The following is a 20,295-nucleotide window of genomic DNA, read 5'->3' on the forward strand; positions in this document are numbered from 1 at the left end:
CCAAACTGTCCTGTGCTGTTTAAGCCAAAACTCTGACTCTGGAGCATGGGATTTAGCGCTCCCATTTCAGATGGGAGCTTGTTTTCTCTCAGTATGTCCTTTAAACACCTCTCCTGGGCAGAGAGGTCCTCTGGCTCTGTGACAGGGAGGAGAGCAGAACATCCCAGGAGATAGATCCAAACAGTGAAAGCCACAGCTGGCAGTTTTCCTCTGTCCTCTCTCGGATGACCACCCTCTCACCACCTCTGGGCTCAGTCTCCTGTTGCTGAGGAGATGTTTGTTTATCTTGTAATTTTAATGTTTTGTTTTAATTTTGATATGCTTTTTACATAATATATAGAACAAACAAAAAAGCTAATATTTTAGACTGATAGATTAAAAAAAATAAATCAAAATGTAATTATAGTAGCTGCCATTAAATATCTGCTAAGGTCGGTTCTACTGGGTCTTCACGACTGAAGAATAATTGTCCCAAACAGGCCATCCCAGCCAAATTTTTATTTTAAATGTAAAAATGGGGAGATTGGTCTATATGACTATATTATCTCATGGTATTAAATGATAAAATGTTATAAAATTAAAAGATAAAATGTTTTAATAAATAAGGATTTATACATACATATATATATATGTTTACAGAATAAAAAACTAAAAGGTTTCTGAAAATTACAAAAGGTCTGGTTAACTTATTTGGGGTACAAAGGTAATACACACAATATTAAAGTTTGTAAGATTTAATATAAATGATAACAAAAAACTAGATGTATTTAAAAATTTTGGGGTACTCTAATATTACAGCATGAATATCATCCTGTGATGCTCCTCATGGGGTGCCTGTACTGCTCCCTTTAACTGTACAGCACATCACCCACCATTCTTGTTTGTCACTGTCTATAGAGATGGGTCCCTCGTCAGGAATGACCCACAAGCGTTGTCTCAAAAGCCTGGCAGGGTTGAATGTACAGTTTTCAAACATTACCAATTCATTCCCTTGACATTTTCCAGTTTCTTATCACTCACAGGTCACCCTGTCATTGGATGGTAATTTTTTAGTATGCAATGTCAATCCAGCATCCTGATTTCAAAATGGAATTCCCTCTTGGGTGGCATGTTCCATGGGTTTTAAAGAACTCTGTGCCTATGAATGAGGCATGGGTTGACTTGTCCTAGAGGCAACTGTAGTAGTTTGAATGAAAATGGCCCCTACAGGCTCATAGGGAATGGCATTATTTGAAAAGATTAGGACACATGGCCTTGTTGAAGTAGGTGTGGCCTTATTGGAGGAAGTCTGTCACTGGGGATGGGTTCTGAGGTTTCAGATGCTCAAACCAGGCCTTTGGATCTAGATATAAATTTCTCAACTACCTCTCCAGTATTGTGCCTGGCCCCCTGCATCCTGTCATGCTTCTTGCCATGGACTAAACCTCTGAACTGTAAGCCAGCCCCAATGAAATGTTTTCCTTTTCAAGAGTTGCCCTGGTCATGATGCCTACTCACAGCAACAAAACCCTAAGACATTTGGTCTTTTTTTTTTTTTTTTAAGATGTATTTATCTTATTCATGTAAGTACACTATAGCTGTCAGACACACCAGAAGAGGGCGTCCGACCCCATTACAGATGTTTGTGAGCCACCACGTGGTTGCTGGGAACTGAACTCAGGACCTCTGGAAGAGTAGTCAGTGCTCTTAACCACTGAGCCATCTCTCCAGCCCAAGACATTTGGTCTTAGGTTTTACTAAGACATTAGGCCTACTTGGTCTGGATGAAGACAGCGTCCTAATATCCCACCTATCTATTACACTGTCTCCAAAGAAAAGGCTCAATTGGACTTCTGGCTGTTATCCACAACAATGGACCATCATAAAGACATTCTTTTTATGTTTGAAATCAATGCTTCTGTTAACTTTCCATATATATTGGTGATTAGGAGTCTCTCTATTCCAAAAGGTGAGGAGCACTGCAAAATTACCTGTATCAATTGTTCTCTCTCTAATTGTGTGGAGGCCCCCTCCACACTGACCAAGGATTCACTATACCAGTTACAGGGACTTAACCTCTTTTGTTCCTTCGACCTTCATTCACTATTGTTGACTGAGAGGGCATAGTTCCTTGTCTAAAGCCAGGGACACACTTGGCATAAGACATAGCTTGTGCAAAGCCTCCTGACCCTAGCTTTTGTCTCCTCATTGTCTATTTTCTCAATTGCCCTCATCCCTGGCACCTCCCCCTCATGATCCTGTCACTGAAGAATGACCTGCTGGTCTAGGTCAGGGAGTGAAGGAAGGAAAGACAGCAGAGCAAAGTAGAAGTGAGGAGGACTGGGAAAGGGTATAACAAGAAACAAGAGTCAGGAAGACAAAGGGAATGGGGAGGACTGGGGATCAAAGAAAACATGTTTATGAAAATTCCATATGGAAACCCACTTTGAAATTATATATATTTATAATTACATATTAATTTATAATTAAACAGTATCAAACTGATAGCTATAATTTAGTGTATATGCTACACATGATGGTGAACAACTCATCTGTAATTTTTATAACACTTCTGAGGCTGTGGTACCCTACAATTTCACTCATAATCATGGCGTATTACTAGCAACTAAGATCAGAATGGACTGTTGCCAACGGTATTTCCTCTGGCCCTTCCATATGGTGTCTCTGGTAATGCCTGGTATGCTCTCACATGTCCAGTATACGCTGAAAGGAAATCTGTTAACGATACTCTGAAGCTCTGTGTCTAGTGTGCAGTCAGGGAGCCTAGGGAAGCAATAAGCTGACATGCACTGTTTTAAGGCAGAAAGTTGGAGGCCCGCCCTATCACTAGTCATCAGGACGTGAGAATGGCAGGTACGAGGGCTGGTGAAGAGAAATATGTCAGAAATAAGTAGGGTTATTTTTACTTGATGATGTAGTTTCTCACATACTGTCGGTTGGCTCTGGGCTCAGGCTCCTTAATTCCACCAACATTACCTCCAAGGAGGCCTGGTCTATTAAGAGCTTGGTAAACAGTTGGCAAAGTCTAATCTAGACTGTAAGATGCTGGTCTGTGAGGAAGCACTTTCTTCCCTTGTTTGAGATTTAGACCCAGTCTTTCGTTTAACTTCCATCTGATCTATATCCAACAGTTGAGGCTTATCTGTAACTAACAAAGAGAAGGCAACAGAGGCAGCTATGGCTGCTCAGGATTAAAAGTAAACCTCCTTAGAACTGGCAGAGCAACAAAAATTCTAGGCCAAAAGAAGGGCTTGACGGTTACTATAAAATCAACACCAGCTCCTGAAGGTATCAGCAAGCATCTGCCTCAGGCAGCCTCTGTGGGAGCAACAGTGACGGGCTACAAGAATTCACAGCTACGCTTCAAAGGCACATCCATGCTTCTATTATGGAGAGAGGGGGGGGGAAGGAGGGGGAAAGGGAAAGGAGGGAGAGGGAGAGGGAGAGGAGGAAGAGGGAGAGGGAGAGGGAGAGGGAGAGGGAGAGGGAGAGGGAGAAAGAGAGAGAGGGGGGAAGGAGGGGGAGAGGGAGAGGGAGAGGAGGAAGAGGGAGAGGGGGAGGGAGAGGGAGAGGGAGAGGGAGAAAGAGAGAGAGAGAGGGGGAAGGAGGGGGAGAGGGAGAGGGAGAGGAGGGAGAGGGAGAGGGAGAGGGAGGCAGGGAGGGAGGGAGGTGAGAGAGAATGTGTGTGTGTGTGTGTGTGTGTGTGTGTGTGTGTGTGAGAGAGAGAGAGAGAGAGAGAGAGAGAAAGAGGGAGGGAAGGAGAGAGAGAGTGTGTGTGTGTGAGAGAGAGTGAGAGAGAGAGAGAGAGAGAGAGAGAGAGAGAGAGAGAGAGAGAGAGAGAGATATTCTTAGCTCTGCTTTTCCTGATTGTTTTGAATGTTTCAAAACCATCTGAATGTTGAGTTAAATCAACAAGCATGTAGCTAGCTGGTAATACTCATTTTGCACAGTTTGGGGTAGAACACCAAGTTCCATTTAAAGTTGATTATAAATAGTAAGCTGTAACTTAAACAGTATACACTGAAGCTACTGCAACTTGAATAAGCTTATTTAACACCTAAAGGAGATGTTTGGATTGTTAGTGGATGATTAAGGAATTTATCCAAAAGGCAGGATACAGACACAATGTATAGATGTTTTCTACCTTGAAGTCTACTGACAGAGGCCCCGGTTTTCTATAAACCTACTCAACTATTGTTTTTAAAGAAAAAAAGGCTTCATACAACTTTTAGACCCTGTCTCATAATATTGAGTCAGGGCATTATTATTAGTTTTCAATTCTATAGGTCCTTTGTGTATATTATAGCTTCCACTTTTGTGTTTTCATGGATTTCTGTGTGAGAATGTGTCTCTCTGTACCTAGGTATGCTTTTCTTTTCTTTTCTTTTTTTTCAGTTTTTTCCTTTGTTTTGTTTTATTCCAATTTGTTTGTTTTAATCTTATTTTATTATCATTCCTTAAATGCCTGAGATAGAAAGGGATCCAGATGGGAGGGAGACAGGGAGAGTGGGAGGGAGGGAGGAATGGGTGGAAACACAGGGAGGAAAAATAGTATATTTCAAAATATATTGTTTGAAAAAAATACTTCCAATGAAAGAAAAAAAAAGTCCTGAGGATGGAGGGGTGTTTCCTAACAACCTTCTGCTTTAAATCAATCTATCTATCTACTATCTATCTATCTATCTTCTATTTATTATACTTGTGTGGGTGCCCTTGTGCCACAGAGTGCATGTGAGATCAGAAGACATTTGTATTCTGTTAGCCTTAGCAGAGTCTTTACCCACTGGGTAATATTATCAGCCAAACCTACCAATTTGAAAAATAATCATGAAATTTAAAATGTTTTTTTAAGATATACTTCTGACTATGATCAGCCACACATTTTTCTGTAAAAACATACTTGCTGTTATAAAACACAGTTCACAGAATATTACCTATAACTTAAGTAATATATACACAGCCATTTTTCCTTAACTCTTGAGATGCTTTTAAAAATTTTTGATAATGACATTCTGAGAAATTATTTTTCTGTCCAAGACTCAACTTGTAAACTAGTCCGTGAAGAAAGACAAGTGAAATGAGTTCTCATTATATAAGAAAAAACTATTCCATGTCTGGTTCGATGGCTTAGCAGGCGAAAGTGCTTTTTTGCAAAGTCCCAAGGAATGGAGTGAAATTCATAGAAGTGACAGAGGACAGAAATAACCACATTCTTCCTCTCTGTATTACAAACACACAGACACACACACACACACATACAAACATACATACAGGTACTCATATATGTACAAACACATAAACACACACGCACATACACACACACACATACACACACACAAATATCCCTAGTAGCTAACATAGGCTTTAACAATATTATTTTTGGGGCTGGGGATTTAGCTCAGTGGTAGAGCGCTTACCTAGGAAGCGCAAGGCCCTGGGTTCGGTCCCCAGCTCCGAAAAAAAGAACCAAAAAAAAAAAAAAAACCCAAAAAAAAAACAAAAAACAACAACAAACAAACAAACAAACAAAAACAATATTATTTTTAACAATAATGATATTTGATATTATACTGGCTAGTTTAATGTTAACTTAACAAGCTAGCATCACTGGAAAAAAAGGGAGCCTCAACTGAGAAAAATGCCTCTGTAAGATCAGGTTGTAGACAAGCCTATAAAGCATTTTCCTACAGTGTGATTGATGTGGGGGCCCAGGTGCGTGATGTCACCCCTAAGTTGGTAGTCCTGGGTTCTATATGAAACCTGGAATTATAGAAAGTTGTCAAACCTGAAAACACAGTCTAAGGACAGGTAGTAGAGTTGCTGGGAGTGGTAGGAGTTAATTTTTCTTTTCTTCTGTCAGTTAAATTAGCTACTGTCCCATGTTACACTATTGAGCAAGCCATGAGGGGCAAGTCAGTAAGGCTTCCACCACCTGTGCACCCACTCCCGCGTCCAGGTTACTGTCCTGCTTGAGTTCCTGTGGAAGTGTAAGCCAAATACAACCTCCCCAACCTGCCTTTGGTCATCTTTTTTCATCACAGTAATGGTAACCCTAAGTCAGGTATTAACTAGACAGTTAAGACAGTGCAATTAACTAGACAGAAACATCTTACTATAATGAATTTCATCAGTTTCTACCCAAGCAGAGGCCACCAAAACTAAATTACGTAATTACAGAAAGGATCCAAAATAGAACACATTTCAACTTCTCTTTGGGTGCCCTATTTGACTACACCTTTTATCTGAGGGTTAGGGGCACGAGGAGGTATTATTACCTTAGGCATCCAGTGACATTGTAGAATATATCAAAATCAAGCAAGCCATTGGCTTTGGGGTAGTCTCCTTCAGGCCACCCTGAGAAGGGGATGATGACACTCTCTGTCAAGGTGAGCAAGGCTTCTGTTATCATGAGATGCTTGAGTTTATCACTAGAGGACAAGTTCCAGAGCAAACCTAGAAAAACAGGCTCAGTGAGAACAGTGCTCAAACTTAAGGCAAGGCTGTCAACTTCAGGACTGTGAACAGGTATTTTAAAAAGGATGTGGGCTGGAAACCTGTTTAGTGCTCATTGATGCTAAGATTCCTAAGAACACTTATCTATTACTTAATATGCAAAACCATGCAGTTTCAAAATAATCAGGAGTGTGAATAAAATCATTTGAGTCTGAAATATCCCCCACAGGATCATGTTCTGAAGCTCACCTCCCATTTTGGGAGGCTGACTGGAAGCAGAAGGTCACTGGGGCAGGTCATTACTGGATTATTGCCTCTTGCTCCTTCCCTTCTCTGTGTTTTCCACCATGTGAAGAAGCAGCTCCATGACTCCAGTCCCACCACGATGGGCTAGATTTCTTGATGCTCTGATCCCAAATAAACTCCCAAAAGTCGCTTTTGTTTGGTATTTTATCTTAGCACTAAAGAAAGTAATGACACACACTTAAGCTTTATGGCTGTTTCTTTTATGGACTCTCCGACAAAGCTGACCTCATCTACCTAACATACTCCAGCTAGAGGTGAGAAAACTGCCCTCCTGTAACTACTGTTTCAATAGTTTAAAGGAATTTTGTCTTTTTGCTTTTCTCTTCCAGAAACACCAGGAGACAACAATGTTCCTAAGTGTTGCTCCTCACTACCTGTGTAACCTGGTACTTTCTGTCCCACTTGCGGCAGGAACAGCTGCAGAACACTTCTCTCTATTCTACTGCAGCAGCTGGTCAACACTCCTAGTTAATGTTTGTCAACTGTTGCCCCACGATAGAATTTCTACCCTCAGGACTTGCTCACCTTCTTTTATACTTTTAGAGTTTGGCAGTGAAAGACAAAAAGCACTGCCTTTTATGTCTCCACAGTGTTATATGGTCAGAGATCGGAGTCACATCTGCTCACACAACACTCATTTTCCCCCTGATGCCATTATTAAAGGGAAAGCTTGTGTAGCCAACCAGCCAGGAAAAAAATTAAGAAAATAAAATACCAAGTTGGCTGGTGTGGTGGTACACACCACACCCTTAATCCCGGCACTTGGGATGCAGAGGCAGGAGAAGCTCTGTGAGTTCAAGGCCAGCCTGGTCTACAGAACAAGTTCTAGGACAGCCAAACTACACACAAAGAAACCCTATCTCAAAAGACAAAACAAAACAAAGAAAACAAAACAAACCCAGGTTTTCCAGGGCATTTACACATAGAAACAAGAGCTTGGTACTGAAAGATAACAGAAAATTGTGTGTGTGTGTGTGTGTGTGTGTGTGTGTGTGTGTGTGTGTGCGTGCGTGTGTCTAGGACTTTTTAAAATGTAGCTTTGGTACCAAAATACTTCTCAGTGAAGGAACTGCGGACCTACATGTTGCTGTGACAATGGCCTTGCCCATGTGTGATGTTGTCTTGCTATCTTTTGTCTCCAATAAGGTCCTCCAATTAACTGCCATCCAAGAAAGGGCAAAGAGGCCAGAAGAGAGAAGGGGCGATGCTACCTTCCCGCTACCTTCCCGTCTCATCATCTCCCAGTCAGTAATTCCTACTTCTTAAATGTACTGCAGTGAAAGCATAGATATATAAGATATCTACTTTATGATAAGTGATATCATCTCCCTTGATTTTAATAACTAAAATAATGGTCTACATAGCTCTATGGCCCAGTCAACTAAAACACACTAATTAGGCCTAATGTTTCAGGCTTAAACAATTTGTTTTGGCTGTGGATAATTTTTTGAAACAGCAACCAGAGTTTCATGCAGTCTACACATAGTTTCCATTAGATATGGTCACAGTAGGACTGATGTCTGCTGGGAACAGTATTTCTGGACTTCAGGAAGTCTTTTCCTGATCAAACTAGCATTTGGGGTTAGTCAGGAGCAGTGTCTCAGCCGTGGGTTCTGCAATACAATGGCTTCATCCCTCTCACTTCATCTTAAGAGGCCCTGGAAGGGGACAGAGAGAATAAAACTCAGAAGGTAGTTGGAGACAATGTAAAGGCAGGCCTGAGGTTGAGTTTTGATTTAAGCTACAAAAGAAAATCGGAGAGAAATAGGAGAGAAAGCCAGAGGGAATGTGGGGGAGAGGCAGGGCTGCATGGGTAGGGACTTCCTTGAGTTCAAAATAAGCAAACAAATCAACGAGTTTCTCTGCTTGTCAGTGGCTTAAAAAAATCTGACGCACAGTGAAGTTTCCTCTTTTTACAAAGAACCATTCAAAGTACTCAGTACATCTTACATAAAATCAAAGAGGATTACCTTGAACAAAGGGAATGGAATTTTCCTTTAACAGTCATTATATACCCTTCTTAGATTGGCATGCTACACTATATCTAAGCAAGTATATAATTTAGGAAGTTTTGTGTAGATTTAAAAAAAAATAATGTAGGCTAATGTATACCTAGGTCACAGCCACCAGATTTCTGGATGGTATAACATCAGAAGAAAGCATTCTTTGGCGATATCCACATACCCTTCTGCACATATACACACAACTTAACAGTAATCGGCTAGAAATAGGGTAATTCCTTAGCACACAGCTGAGATATATTAGGGTCATTATATGTCCAATCACTAAAGAAAGGCTGGGTTAAACAGATGAGGCCCACCCTCTGTGGTTACAGAAGGCAAAGCCAGAATCATCAGCTGAAAATCTTAAGGAGAGAGATTTGGGGGGAACCAGTAGACCTTATAGAAACCTTGTAGAAACCGGAAGACTTTGTAGAAACCAGAAAGGCCTACTTAGAAGATCCAGCTTTGTAACTGGGCTGGGTAAAAAAATTAGTTCACTTCTTACCAGTGTATTAACAAGGATTTTTATCCTTACGTTAGTGTTTAATAGAAGTCTGCAAAGGAACCCAGTGACAGATCAGAATCTGGTCCTCTCTCCAGGTTTACTGCACCAGAATCTCAAAATGGATTATAAGAATTTATATTTCTGAGTGTAAGTACTGGGGACACCTATATTAAATATTCTATGAGACTGGTTAAAATTGCTATGATGGTGGTGAGTTGAGCATCAAATCATCTCGAGAGATCTTTAATCACTTTAATACTATGTTATTAACTACCTCTGCATATGACCTAAAAGCCCTGTGGCTCAGTTAAAAAATCCTTCTTCAATATACAAACAGACTCCAGCTTCTACCAATTCAAAGACTAAGAGTGTCATCAGAAAGTATCTAAGATTTCCAGAGACTTCTTCACTTAGCTTTAATCTTCCTACCTGATGTTTCTACCAATGTATTCAGCAACACCTCATTTTATTCTGTTATTATCAAAGTTTCATGAAATCATAACCACACTAGAATACTTGGGGTAACCTAACTCTGGGTCTTAGGACATAGCAGTATTTTCCAGCTCAGAGAAAACTACTCACACCCTTTGGGATGAGATGTGTGTTTTTGTGTGGACAAATAAACAGCTCCTTTCTGGACATGATGGTATTTACAATCCTAATACACAAGAGAATGAGGCAAGTTTAAGGCTAGTCAAGGCTACACGACATACCTAGGGAAACAACATACATTCATAAAATCCACAAATTTGTGGTACAAGGTATAGTGGTGAATTTGTTAATCCAATTTGACTCCTGGTGGGGCACACATGTGCTGCACCCATCTAAGAGCTCTCTGAATTCTTGAATGAACCCCCCCCCCACAGCTAATTTTGCTATGCCTTGACTAGCTCAATGGCTGGGCATTGCTAATCCTCCTGGTTGCAGCTAGCATACATTTCCTTCCAGTACTCCTGGATTAACACCTCCTAAATCAATGTTTTGTCTTTGTTGCCCTGTTAGGGCACCCCCCACTCCCAAACCCCATATGGAGGTTTTTCCCTTTCCACCTACATTGCTGGATGATTTCACTTCTGCAGGAATTGAGTCTCATCTCAATGCCTCCCAGTCATCTACAACTAGGAAAGCAATGGTCTAATGACTGCTAATGACTCTGAAGAGATGTCACTTAATAGATTTTAGATTCAGCAACATAATATTTAAGGTTTACGTTTTTATTTGCCTCTATTTTAACTTCATAGAAGTTTATTCACAGAACCTAAGTCTCTCTCTCTCTCTCTCTCTCTCTCTCTCTCTCTCTCTTTCTCTGCTGAGGTCAGTCTACCTGCTTTCTACCAATAGGTACTCATTTTAGCCAAGACAAAAAATGAAAACTTATTCTTGTCAGTGATAATTTGAATACATAGCAATTGTAAGAATTCCATTGTCCATAAGTTTATGGCCAAATAGGACGATATTAAAAAAATGAGAAACTGGTAAAGGGGTCTTATAGCCATTTACTAATATTGCCCACTACAAGAGGAAATACAGCCATTTAAGTAAATCTCCTTTATGTTTACATACAAAATACAGACTTTTACAGTGAAGAAATATCGCTCTCTTCACTGAAGACTAAGGGTCAGAAATGACACAGACAAATGAGAGCAGGCCCAATAAAGGGGAGACTCACATGCAGGCTTCTCTCTATGTGCATGTGACCATGTTAAGTGAAACAGTCTCTGAGACTTAGGAAAACTTATACAAAGCTTTCTTACTCTGTACAAGTGTCTATGTTAGGAGGATCTCTTTCTGAGGCATAGAAAGCATGTTCCAGAGATAAAGGGAATCATTCAGGGCAATTTGTATCAAATGCAAAACAGTCGGTATAGTTAATACAATTAAATGTCCTCCTATATGGAGATCTGGCTTGGACTCTACTCCTCAGCTGTACACATGCCCTCTGATGCCTGGATGGTTGCTATGGCATCAGCATCACAGAATGCTCTGACTTTAGCCTTCTATCATCTGTACAAGAAAGGTGTAGATTAATGGATTATTTTCACAGAATTCCCCCTCGCCCAAGATCCCCAGCTACTATGTATCCTAACCCAATTACTAATGAATTATTTTCACAGAATTCCCCCTCACCCAAGATCCCCGGCTACTATGTATCCTAACCCAATTACTAATGGATTATTTTCACAGAATTCCCCCTCGCCCAAGACCCCGGCTACTATGTATCCAATTACTAATTTCCACGTTTCCTTCATGTAACCAGCAGCTTGACCCCCTCCCTCCCTTTTAGTTATGTTCACTTTGCCAAGAACAACTGTCACTCTCCTTTAACACACCACGAAGGCCCTTTTAAGACCCACAATGAGAAGACTTCCTTCTGAGTGTTTTCTGACTATGAAAAGGAGAATATGCTTGATTTTCTTATGGGTCATTGTGCATGAAGAAAATGCTGAGTTCTGATGCATGGTCTGGTCTTTTATCACACTAAGTCCTTCACGCTATAGCCGAGTAGATGGAAAATCAAAACAATTTCCCCAGCCTGGGGCTCTGTGCCTAACATCTGAAAGCAGATGCTTTCATGTGAGTGACACATATACATATACATATATATCATTTATGGAACTCTACATTTCCCTCCCCTCACAGATGCAGAATGTTGACTGTCGAATAAACACTTGGACATGCTTCTCACTTTCCTCTAAAATGTTAGGGATGTGTGGGGTAACATCAAATTCCCACCTATGCTCAAACCAAAAGGTAGTTTATTGGTGAAGCTAAGGAAATTTTTCATGTAGTTAGTCATTAAAAGTTATTTTAAAAACATCTACTCATAAGTTTATAGAGTTTTCCATTTAAAATATTAAGCAAAAACTTCAGAATCTTTTCTCCTCCAGAAGAAAGGAGTTCAGATTCTTGGTTACAAGCCACCTCCTGATGGCTTGTATCAATGACTCTATTCATCATCCACTCCAGGAAACATAAGAAAAACATATGACATAAAGCATCCAGCTGACTTTGCATTGTTCGGTTCTTATTGGTTAGTAGGAAATACCTGTTATTTGCTTCTTTGTCTCCAAGTCTCTGGTTTGCTTCAGCACCTGCAGCAGCCGAGGCACTCCATTCAGTTCAGCGACCTCCAACTTGTTATCATTGTCTTCAAATACCAAATTTCTCAGGGCCCCACACACAGCCCGCTGAACGTCTTCATTCTGAACTTTGAGCAGCTGCAGAAGTTTAGGGATGCCTTGAAGTTGATTGACCTAGGGAAAGAATACATGTACATAACTGTATGGATATTCCTGGTTGTCAACGTGACCATATCTGGAATGAACTACAATCCAGAATTGGAGGGCACACCTGTGATCCAGATCTTGAGGCTGGAAGACACAATTTTCTGACCTGGATCTTGGCATGGAAATCTTGAGGCGTAGTGGCCATGAAAAGCTTAGGAACAGGCAATGTAGTACACACTATTAATCCCAGGAGACTGAGGGAAGGAGATCTCTGAGTTTAAGGTCAGCCTGGGACAAAGCAATTCCCAAATCCAGGTGTGGTGGTGCACACCTTTAATCTGGGTCACACCTTCTGCTAGACACCTACATAGGGAAATTGGAAGAAGGAAAATTTACTCTTTTGTCACCTGCTCGAACTTACTTGCCAGTATATCTGTTGGAACCTACTTCTACAGAAGCCACCCCAAACAACCTCGTGGGACTGAGCAATCACTAGACTCTTGGACTATGCATCCACAGCTACCCATTGTTGGGTTAATTGGACTGCAGACTGTAAGTCATCACAATAAATTCCCTCAATATAGAGAGACAATCCATAACCTCTGTGACTCTAGAGAACTTTAATACAATGACCCTATTAATTAACTCTGATGTGGCATTAAGACATTTAATATATTAGGATGAGACAGTCAGATAGATCAATGGAATAGAATTGAAGACCCAGAAATGAACCCACACACCTATGGTCACTTGATCTTGGACAAAGGAGCTAAAACCATCCAGTGAAAAAAAAGATAGCATTTTCAATAAATGGTACTAATTCAGCTCGAGGTCAGCATGTAGAAAAATGCAAATCGATCCATTCTTATTGCCCTGTAAAAAGCTCAAGTACAAGGGGATCTTGGACCTCCACATAAAACCAGATACACTCAAACTAATAGAAGAAAAAGCAGGGAAGAGCCTTGAACACATGGGCACTGGGGAAAATTTCCTGAACAAAACACCAATGGCTTATGCTCTAAGATCAAGAATCAACAAATGGGATCTCACAAATTTGCAAAGCTTCTGTAAAGCAAAGGACACTGTGGTTAGAACAAAACAGCAACCAAGAGATTGGGAAAAGATCTTTACCAAACCTACAACAGATAGAGGGCTTATATCCAATATATAGAAAGAACTCAAGAAGTTAGACTTGAGAAACTCAAATTACCCTATTAAACAATGGGGTACAGAGCTAGATAAAGAATTCTCAGCTGAGGAATATTGAATGGCTGAGAAGTACCTAAAGAAATGTTCAACATCCTTAGTCATCAGGGAAATGCAAATCAAAAGAACCCTGAGATTCCTCGCATCAGTCAGAATAGCTAAGATCAAAACTCAGGTGACAGCAGATGCTGGCGAGGATGTGGAAAAAGAGGAACACTCCTCCATTGTTGGTGGGAGTGTAAGCTGGTACAACCACTATCAAAATCAGTCTGGAGGTTCCTCAGAAAATTGGACATAGTACTACCTGAGGACCCAGCTATACCACTCCTGGGCATATGCCCAAATGATGCTCCAACATATAACAAGGACACATGCTCCACTATGTTCATAGCAGCCTTATTTATAATAGCCAGAAGCTGGAAAGAACCTAGATGCCCTTTAACAAAGGAATGGATAAAGAAAATGTGATACATCTACACAATGGAATATTACTCAGCTATCAAAAACAATGACTTCATGAAATTCATAGGCAAATGGAAGGAACTAGAAAATATCATCCTGAGTGAGGTAACCCAATCACAGAAAAATACACTTGGTATGCACTCACTGGTAAATGAATATTAGCCCCAAAGCTCAGATTATCCAAGATACAATACACAGACCACATGAAACTCAAGAAGAAGGGGTTGGGGATTTAGCTCAGTGGTAGAGCACTTGCCTAGCAAGCTCAAGGCCCTGGGTTCGGTCCCCAGCTCCCCCCTCCCCCCAAAAAAAGGTGAAACTCTAGAAGAAGGATGAACAAAGTGTAGATGCTTCACTCCTTCTTAAAAGGGGGAACCACAATTTTCATAGGAGGAGATATGGAGACAAAGTTTGGAGCAGAGACTGAAGGAATGGCCATTCAGAGCCTGACCCACCTTGGGATCCAGCCCATATACATACAGCCACCAAACACAGACAATATTGCTAATGCCAAGAAGTACATGTTCACAGAAGCCTGATATAGCTTTCTCCTGAGAGATTATGCCAGAGCATGACAAATATAGTTAGGCACCTGCTAGCAGCAAACCATTGAGAGGAGCTAGAGAAAGGATTGAAGGAGTTGAAGAGGCTTGCAACCCCATAAGAACAACAATACCAACCAACCAGAGCTCCCAGGACTAAACCACTACCCAAAGAGTACACATGGACAGACCCATGGCTCCAGATGCATATGTAGCAGAGGATGGCCTTGTTGGGCACCAATGGGAGGAGAAGCCCTTGGTCCTGCCAAGGCTGGAACCCCCAGTGTAGGGGATTGTCAGGGTGGGGAGACTAGAAGGAATGGGTGGTTGGGGAGGGGGAACACCCTCATAGAAGAAGGGAGAGGGGGGATGACATAGGGGGTTTATGGATAGGAAACTGGGAAAGGGAATAACATTTGAAATGTAAATAAAAATATTCAATAAAAAAAGAAAAAGAAAAGAAAAAGAATTTAGACTGCTGAGGTATAGTCTTGCTGTCCACTGCACGTGTTGCCTGTGGAATAAAATGCAGTTCTTGTCGTATAAAAAAAAAAAAAAGAAAGAAAAAACGACTGCTCAAGAAGAGAAAAGAACTTGGTAATAAAAGCCTGGAAAAAATAAAATAAAAGATAACCTTAAATCTGGGGATTAGGAAAATTTGATGAAACAACACAAAATTACGTAAATACTTTTTCCAGAATAAATTTTTATAGTTAATGAAAATGAATAGTAGGGAAAATACATTTATTATGGGCAACATTAGAAGCCTTGAAATCTGCCTCCAAATCTACATTACTGCCAATTGCCTGGACTATTTAAAGGGATGACATAAGCTATGTGGATATTTTAAGTAAAAAATTTATACCTTTCAATGTGCCATTTAAAATATTTCTTCTACCCATGCATGCAACGGAGAATATGTCTATTAAGAGAAAGAGCTACACCTAGGAAGGGAAGAGAAAAGCAGATTTCTTAGCTAAATATGCTAATATGTTCCTGTAATCCTACCATTTGTGAAGTTGAAAGAAAAGGCTAGCAAGCTACAACGTGAGGCCCAGTTTCCAAACACAGCAAAGTAAGACAAAACAAACCACCACCAACAACAAAACCCAAAAAACAAGATAAAATAAAATAAATGCATTAGATATACAGATTATGGCCAATTAAAATAAGGTAAACATGAATGGTGTTAAACACGAGCAGTTAAATCTGAGCAGTGATTTAGTGTTTTAGGTTGCAAACACCACAGAAGGAATCAGGATGTGAACACATCATCTGATGCTAACTTTCCATCTCAGGGTTATACCACATCGTTGCCTCTGTCTGCATCTGTCTGGCAAATTTTCAAGTTGGAAAGGGCACTTGGTACAGACCTCACTCATTCGCATCATCATAATGCAGATGTTGTTAAGAAGTCTTTCTTATGACTGACCATGGGTTTTGTTGTCAAACGAGGCATCCAGGTACCTGAACGTTGTATAGCTGATGCCAGTGACACACCTGCATATTATACAGTATATCAAACTCCAGCTTCCCTCCCTAATACAGAAAGGATAGCAAGGACTGGCAAGATGGCACAGTGGGCAACAGTGCTTGCTTCCAAGCCTGACGGCCTAAGTTGAACCTCTCAAAGCCCAGAAATCAAGTGAAAAGCTGTGAAGTGTTCACATCCCTGCAGGCTGTTACTAGGACATGAGAGGAGAGACAGGTGAATCCCTGAAAGCTTGTCGGCAGCTAGTCTGCAGACACAGAAAGACAGAGGAAGAGAATCGACTCCCACAAGTTGTCCTCTCACAACTTGTGTATCATGTCACATGTGTGTAGGCACATTCATGTAATAAATGAATATTAAAATATGGCAAAAGTGGAATTTATGGCAATAGTCTTCAAACCTTATATTTTCTTTTGAGTTGATCAGGGAAAAGACTAGCAAGACAGGAAAAAAAACAGCATTATAAAATAATCTAAATAGTAAATTATAATCAAAATAATCACCACAACAACTTTCTCCTTTCCATTCTGTCTGAGGCGTCAGCATAGTGAGTTTCATATATAGTATCTACTTTATAGTTATGGTAACTTTAAGGGGAGTACTTTTTATGAAAAGCAGTTACATAAAAAACAAAAATGAAGCAAACACTGAATGATCGGTTCAAAGTTAGGCCAAATCTGGCATTTCAAGAGAGGACTTCTGTGGGTGGCATTGTCTAAAATGCCTCTACCTGAAGCACAAGGTAAACTAAGCAAAAAAAAAAAAAAATTAGACTAATGCTTATGGTACTGGAAGGTATTCTATATGCTACCAAAGGAAAAAGAAGTAAAGACCAACCCTTGCTCAGCCAATATTAGAAAAATTTTCTTACATGAAATCCCCAGTGGCCACACCTACCAGGATTCCAGAAGCATTCCCTACCAGGCACCCCATAGCCATACACTCTTCTAAGAACAAGAGAGGGTAAGAGAAACCAAAGAACGAAACACCCAGCCAGCAAGGGTAAGAATGGGTAGTACCACCAGGAATTATAATCTCCCCAAACACAAATGCCTAGACTCCAACATAAAAACACAATAAATAACAGAGACAACAATGATTACCTATTAGAGGACAGCAACACTGCTACAAGAAATACAATATCACTAAAGCACAAGACAAGGTCTTCAAAATAGCTTTTATGAATATTAGATATCCTTGAAGAAGTTATGAATAACTCCATTAAAGAAATCTATGAAAACACAAACAGTGGAATGTAAAGAAACAGAAAGACAGGAAAGTGGAAATAAAAATCACTAAAGAAATCTCAAACTAAGGAAAAAGTGGAAATAAAAAGTTCAGGAACTCAAACAGGAACCTTAGAAGCAAGACTCACCAACAAAATACAAGAGATGGAAGAAAGAATCTTGGATATTGAAGATGGATACTGAAGACAGAAAAAAATGGATACCTCATTCAAAGAAAATGTTAAATCTATAAAGCTCCTGGCGCAAAACATTCAGAAAATCTGGGATACAACAAACAGACTAATTACCAATATTAGGGATAGAGGAAGGCAGATCAAAATCACAGAAAATATCTTAAATAGAAAAAAAATGTTCCTAATCCAAAGAAGATGATGCCTATCAAGGGACAAGAAGTATACAAAACACCAAAAATATTGAACAAGAAAGGAAATTCCTCCATGTCACATAATAATTAAACATTAAATGCCTGGAACAAAGAAAGAAGATTAAATACAAAAGGGGGAAAAGATGAACAAAATTGACTTTTATTGTGTAGACTCTAACAGCCAGAAATTCCTGGAGAGATCGTCTTCAAAGTCTAAGACACACCAAATTTAAGGATTTATTCTTTCAATAGATAGAGGGAAAACATTCCTTGATAAAAGGAAATTCAAGCAGTGTCTGTCTGCAAACATGGCCTTACAGTAGGTGCTAGAGAGAAAACATCAGCTGGAAGAGTTAACCACATTGAAGAAAACACAAGGAATAAATACTATCAAAAGATGGGAGGGGAGGCCCAGCACCAGAGCAAGGAAATAATGGGTACCAACACTCAGTGACATCTCTCAACACCAAAGATCTCAATTCTCCCCGAGAAAATACAAAGTAACAAAATGGATTTAAAAACAAAATGTATCCTTCTGTTGCATCCAAGAAACAAACCTTAACATTAAGAATAGACATCATATCACAGTATAATGATTGAAAAAGATATTCCAAGCAAATGGGCAGCAAGCTGGGGCAGCCATTTTAGTATCTAACAAAATAAACTTCAAACCAAAATTAATCAGTAGAGATAGAGGACTCTTCATACTTATCAAAGGAAAAAATAATCTACCAACAGGGCACTAAAATTCCTAGCATCTATGCACCAAACACAAGGGTACGCAAGTTCACAAAAGAAAGATTACTAAAGCTTAAATCACATATTGATCATCAAATGTTGATAGTGGGAGAGTTCAATACCCAACTCTCCTTGTAGACAGACAAAACATAAACAGAGAATTGCTGCAGTTGACTGACATTAAATCAAATGGACCTAACAGATATTTATAGAACATTTCCCCAAACACAAAAGAATATACTGTCTTCTCAGCACCTCAGAGAACTTTCTCCAAAATTGAGCACACACTCAGACAAAAAACAAAACAAAACAAACAAACAAACAAAAAAAAACCCCAAGAAGACTGAAATAACACCCTATATCAAATCTGACCAGTACAGATTAAAGCCGGCCAGCCACATCCACAATAACAACAGAAAGATTACAAACTCAGAAATTAAGAAAGAAATTAAACACGGTTTAGAATTAAATTAAAATAAAAACATAACATACCCAAGTTTATGGGACACAGTGAGGGTGGTTGTCAGTGCCAAGTTCATAGCACTAAGTGCCTACATAAAAAGCTGAAGAGAGGCTGAGGCTGGGGATTTAGCTCAGTGGTAGAGCGCTTACCTAGGAAGCGCAAGGCCCTGGGTTCGGTCCCCAGCTCCGAAAAAAAAAAAAAAAAAGAACCAAAAAAAAAAAAAAAAAAAAAGCTGAAGAGAGTTCACATTGGTAATGTAACAGCAGAGCTGAAAGCTGAAGAACGACAAAGAAATAGCACAAAAGGAGTAGAAGGCAAGAAACCGTGAAGCTCAGCGGGGCTGAAATCAGTAAAATAGAAACAAACAAAATACAAAAGATCAGGGAAGAAACAGGAGTGCATCGTGAACATGGGGAAGCAAAAGAAAACAAGGAAATACGCGACTATGAAGCGAATGCTCAGTCTCAGAGATGAGCGACTTAAAGAAAAGGATAGGTGAAGCCTAAAAAGAAAGAAAAGAAAGATCCTAGTGCACTGAAAGAAAGAGAAGTCCCCCCGCATCCTTCCTGCTTGTTCTTCCAGTGTAATACACAGCTGGGTCTACCTTACCACATCTTGTGGATACCAACTTCATCAACTTTTCCATTAAAGCCAAACTGGACTTAGTGCAGTCAATGATGGACTGTCTGTACGCCAAGTATATCCCTTGTATAACCGATTGTTTTAATGGCTGAACTTGAGAAATTAGGACAGAAGTATCGTGTAGCACTAAGAATCGCCAAGGATCCCCGATTTGATTGATTGCCATGCACACACAAAGGAACCTATGCCGATGACTGCCTGGTGGAGAGGTTGACTCAGCACAAGTATTACATTGTGGCCACAGTTGACTGTGACCTCAAACGAAGAATCCGGAAGATCCCTGGCGTCCCAATCATGTACATTTCTAATCACAGATACAACATCGAGCAGATGCCAGATGATTATGGAGTCCCTCGCTTCTAATTCTCACTCCACAGAATCTGCCTGCCATTCTTGGACCAGCTTTCTCTCATCAATTAATTAAACACTTTCTGATTTAAAACAAAAACAAAAACAAAAACAAAAACAAAAACAAAAACAAACAAACAAAAAAGATCAGTGAGACAAAGAGTTGGTTCTTTGAGAACATCAATTAAAATTTACAAATCCTTAGCCACACTAACCAAAAGGCAGAGAGAGAGAGACAATCCAAATTAACAAAATTAGAGACAAAAATAAAAAACTGGGCCATAGCAACAGACAGAG

General features: G+C 40.0%; 1 protein-coding gene and 1 pseudogene across 1 annotated transcript in view; one reads left to right on the top strand and one right to left on the bottom strand.

Annotated features, from left to right (window-relative positions):
- Positions 1-20,295, bottom strand: part of Pkp2 (plakophilin 2) — a 65,943-nt gene that overhangs the window by 23,185 nt on the left and 22,463 nt on the right. The window contains exons 5-6 of the mRNA NM_001100499.1: positions 12,314-12,521; positions 6,276-6,453 (exon numbers count right to left, since the gene is read on the bottom strand). Of these exons, the coding sequence (NP_001093969.1) occupies positions 6,276-6,453; positions 12,314-12,521 (386 nt within the window). The remainder of the gene's footprint in view (positions 1-6,275; positions 6,454-12,313; positions 12,522-20,295) is intronic.
- On the top strand, positions 19,398-20,082 carry Fcf1-ps7 (Fcf1 rRNA-processing protein, pseudogene 7; annotated as a pseudogene).

This window comes from Rattus norvegicus, chromosome 11 (assembly GCF_036323735.1).
Source record: "Rattus norvegicus strain BN/NHsdMcwi chromosome 11, GRCr8, whole genome shotgun sequence".
Classification (NCBI taxonomy): domain Eukaryota; kingdom Metazoa; phylum Chordata; class Mammalia; order Rodentia; family Muridae; genus Rattus; species Rattus norvegicus.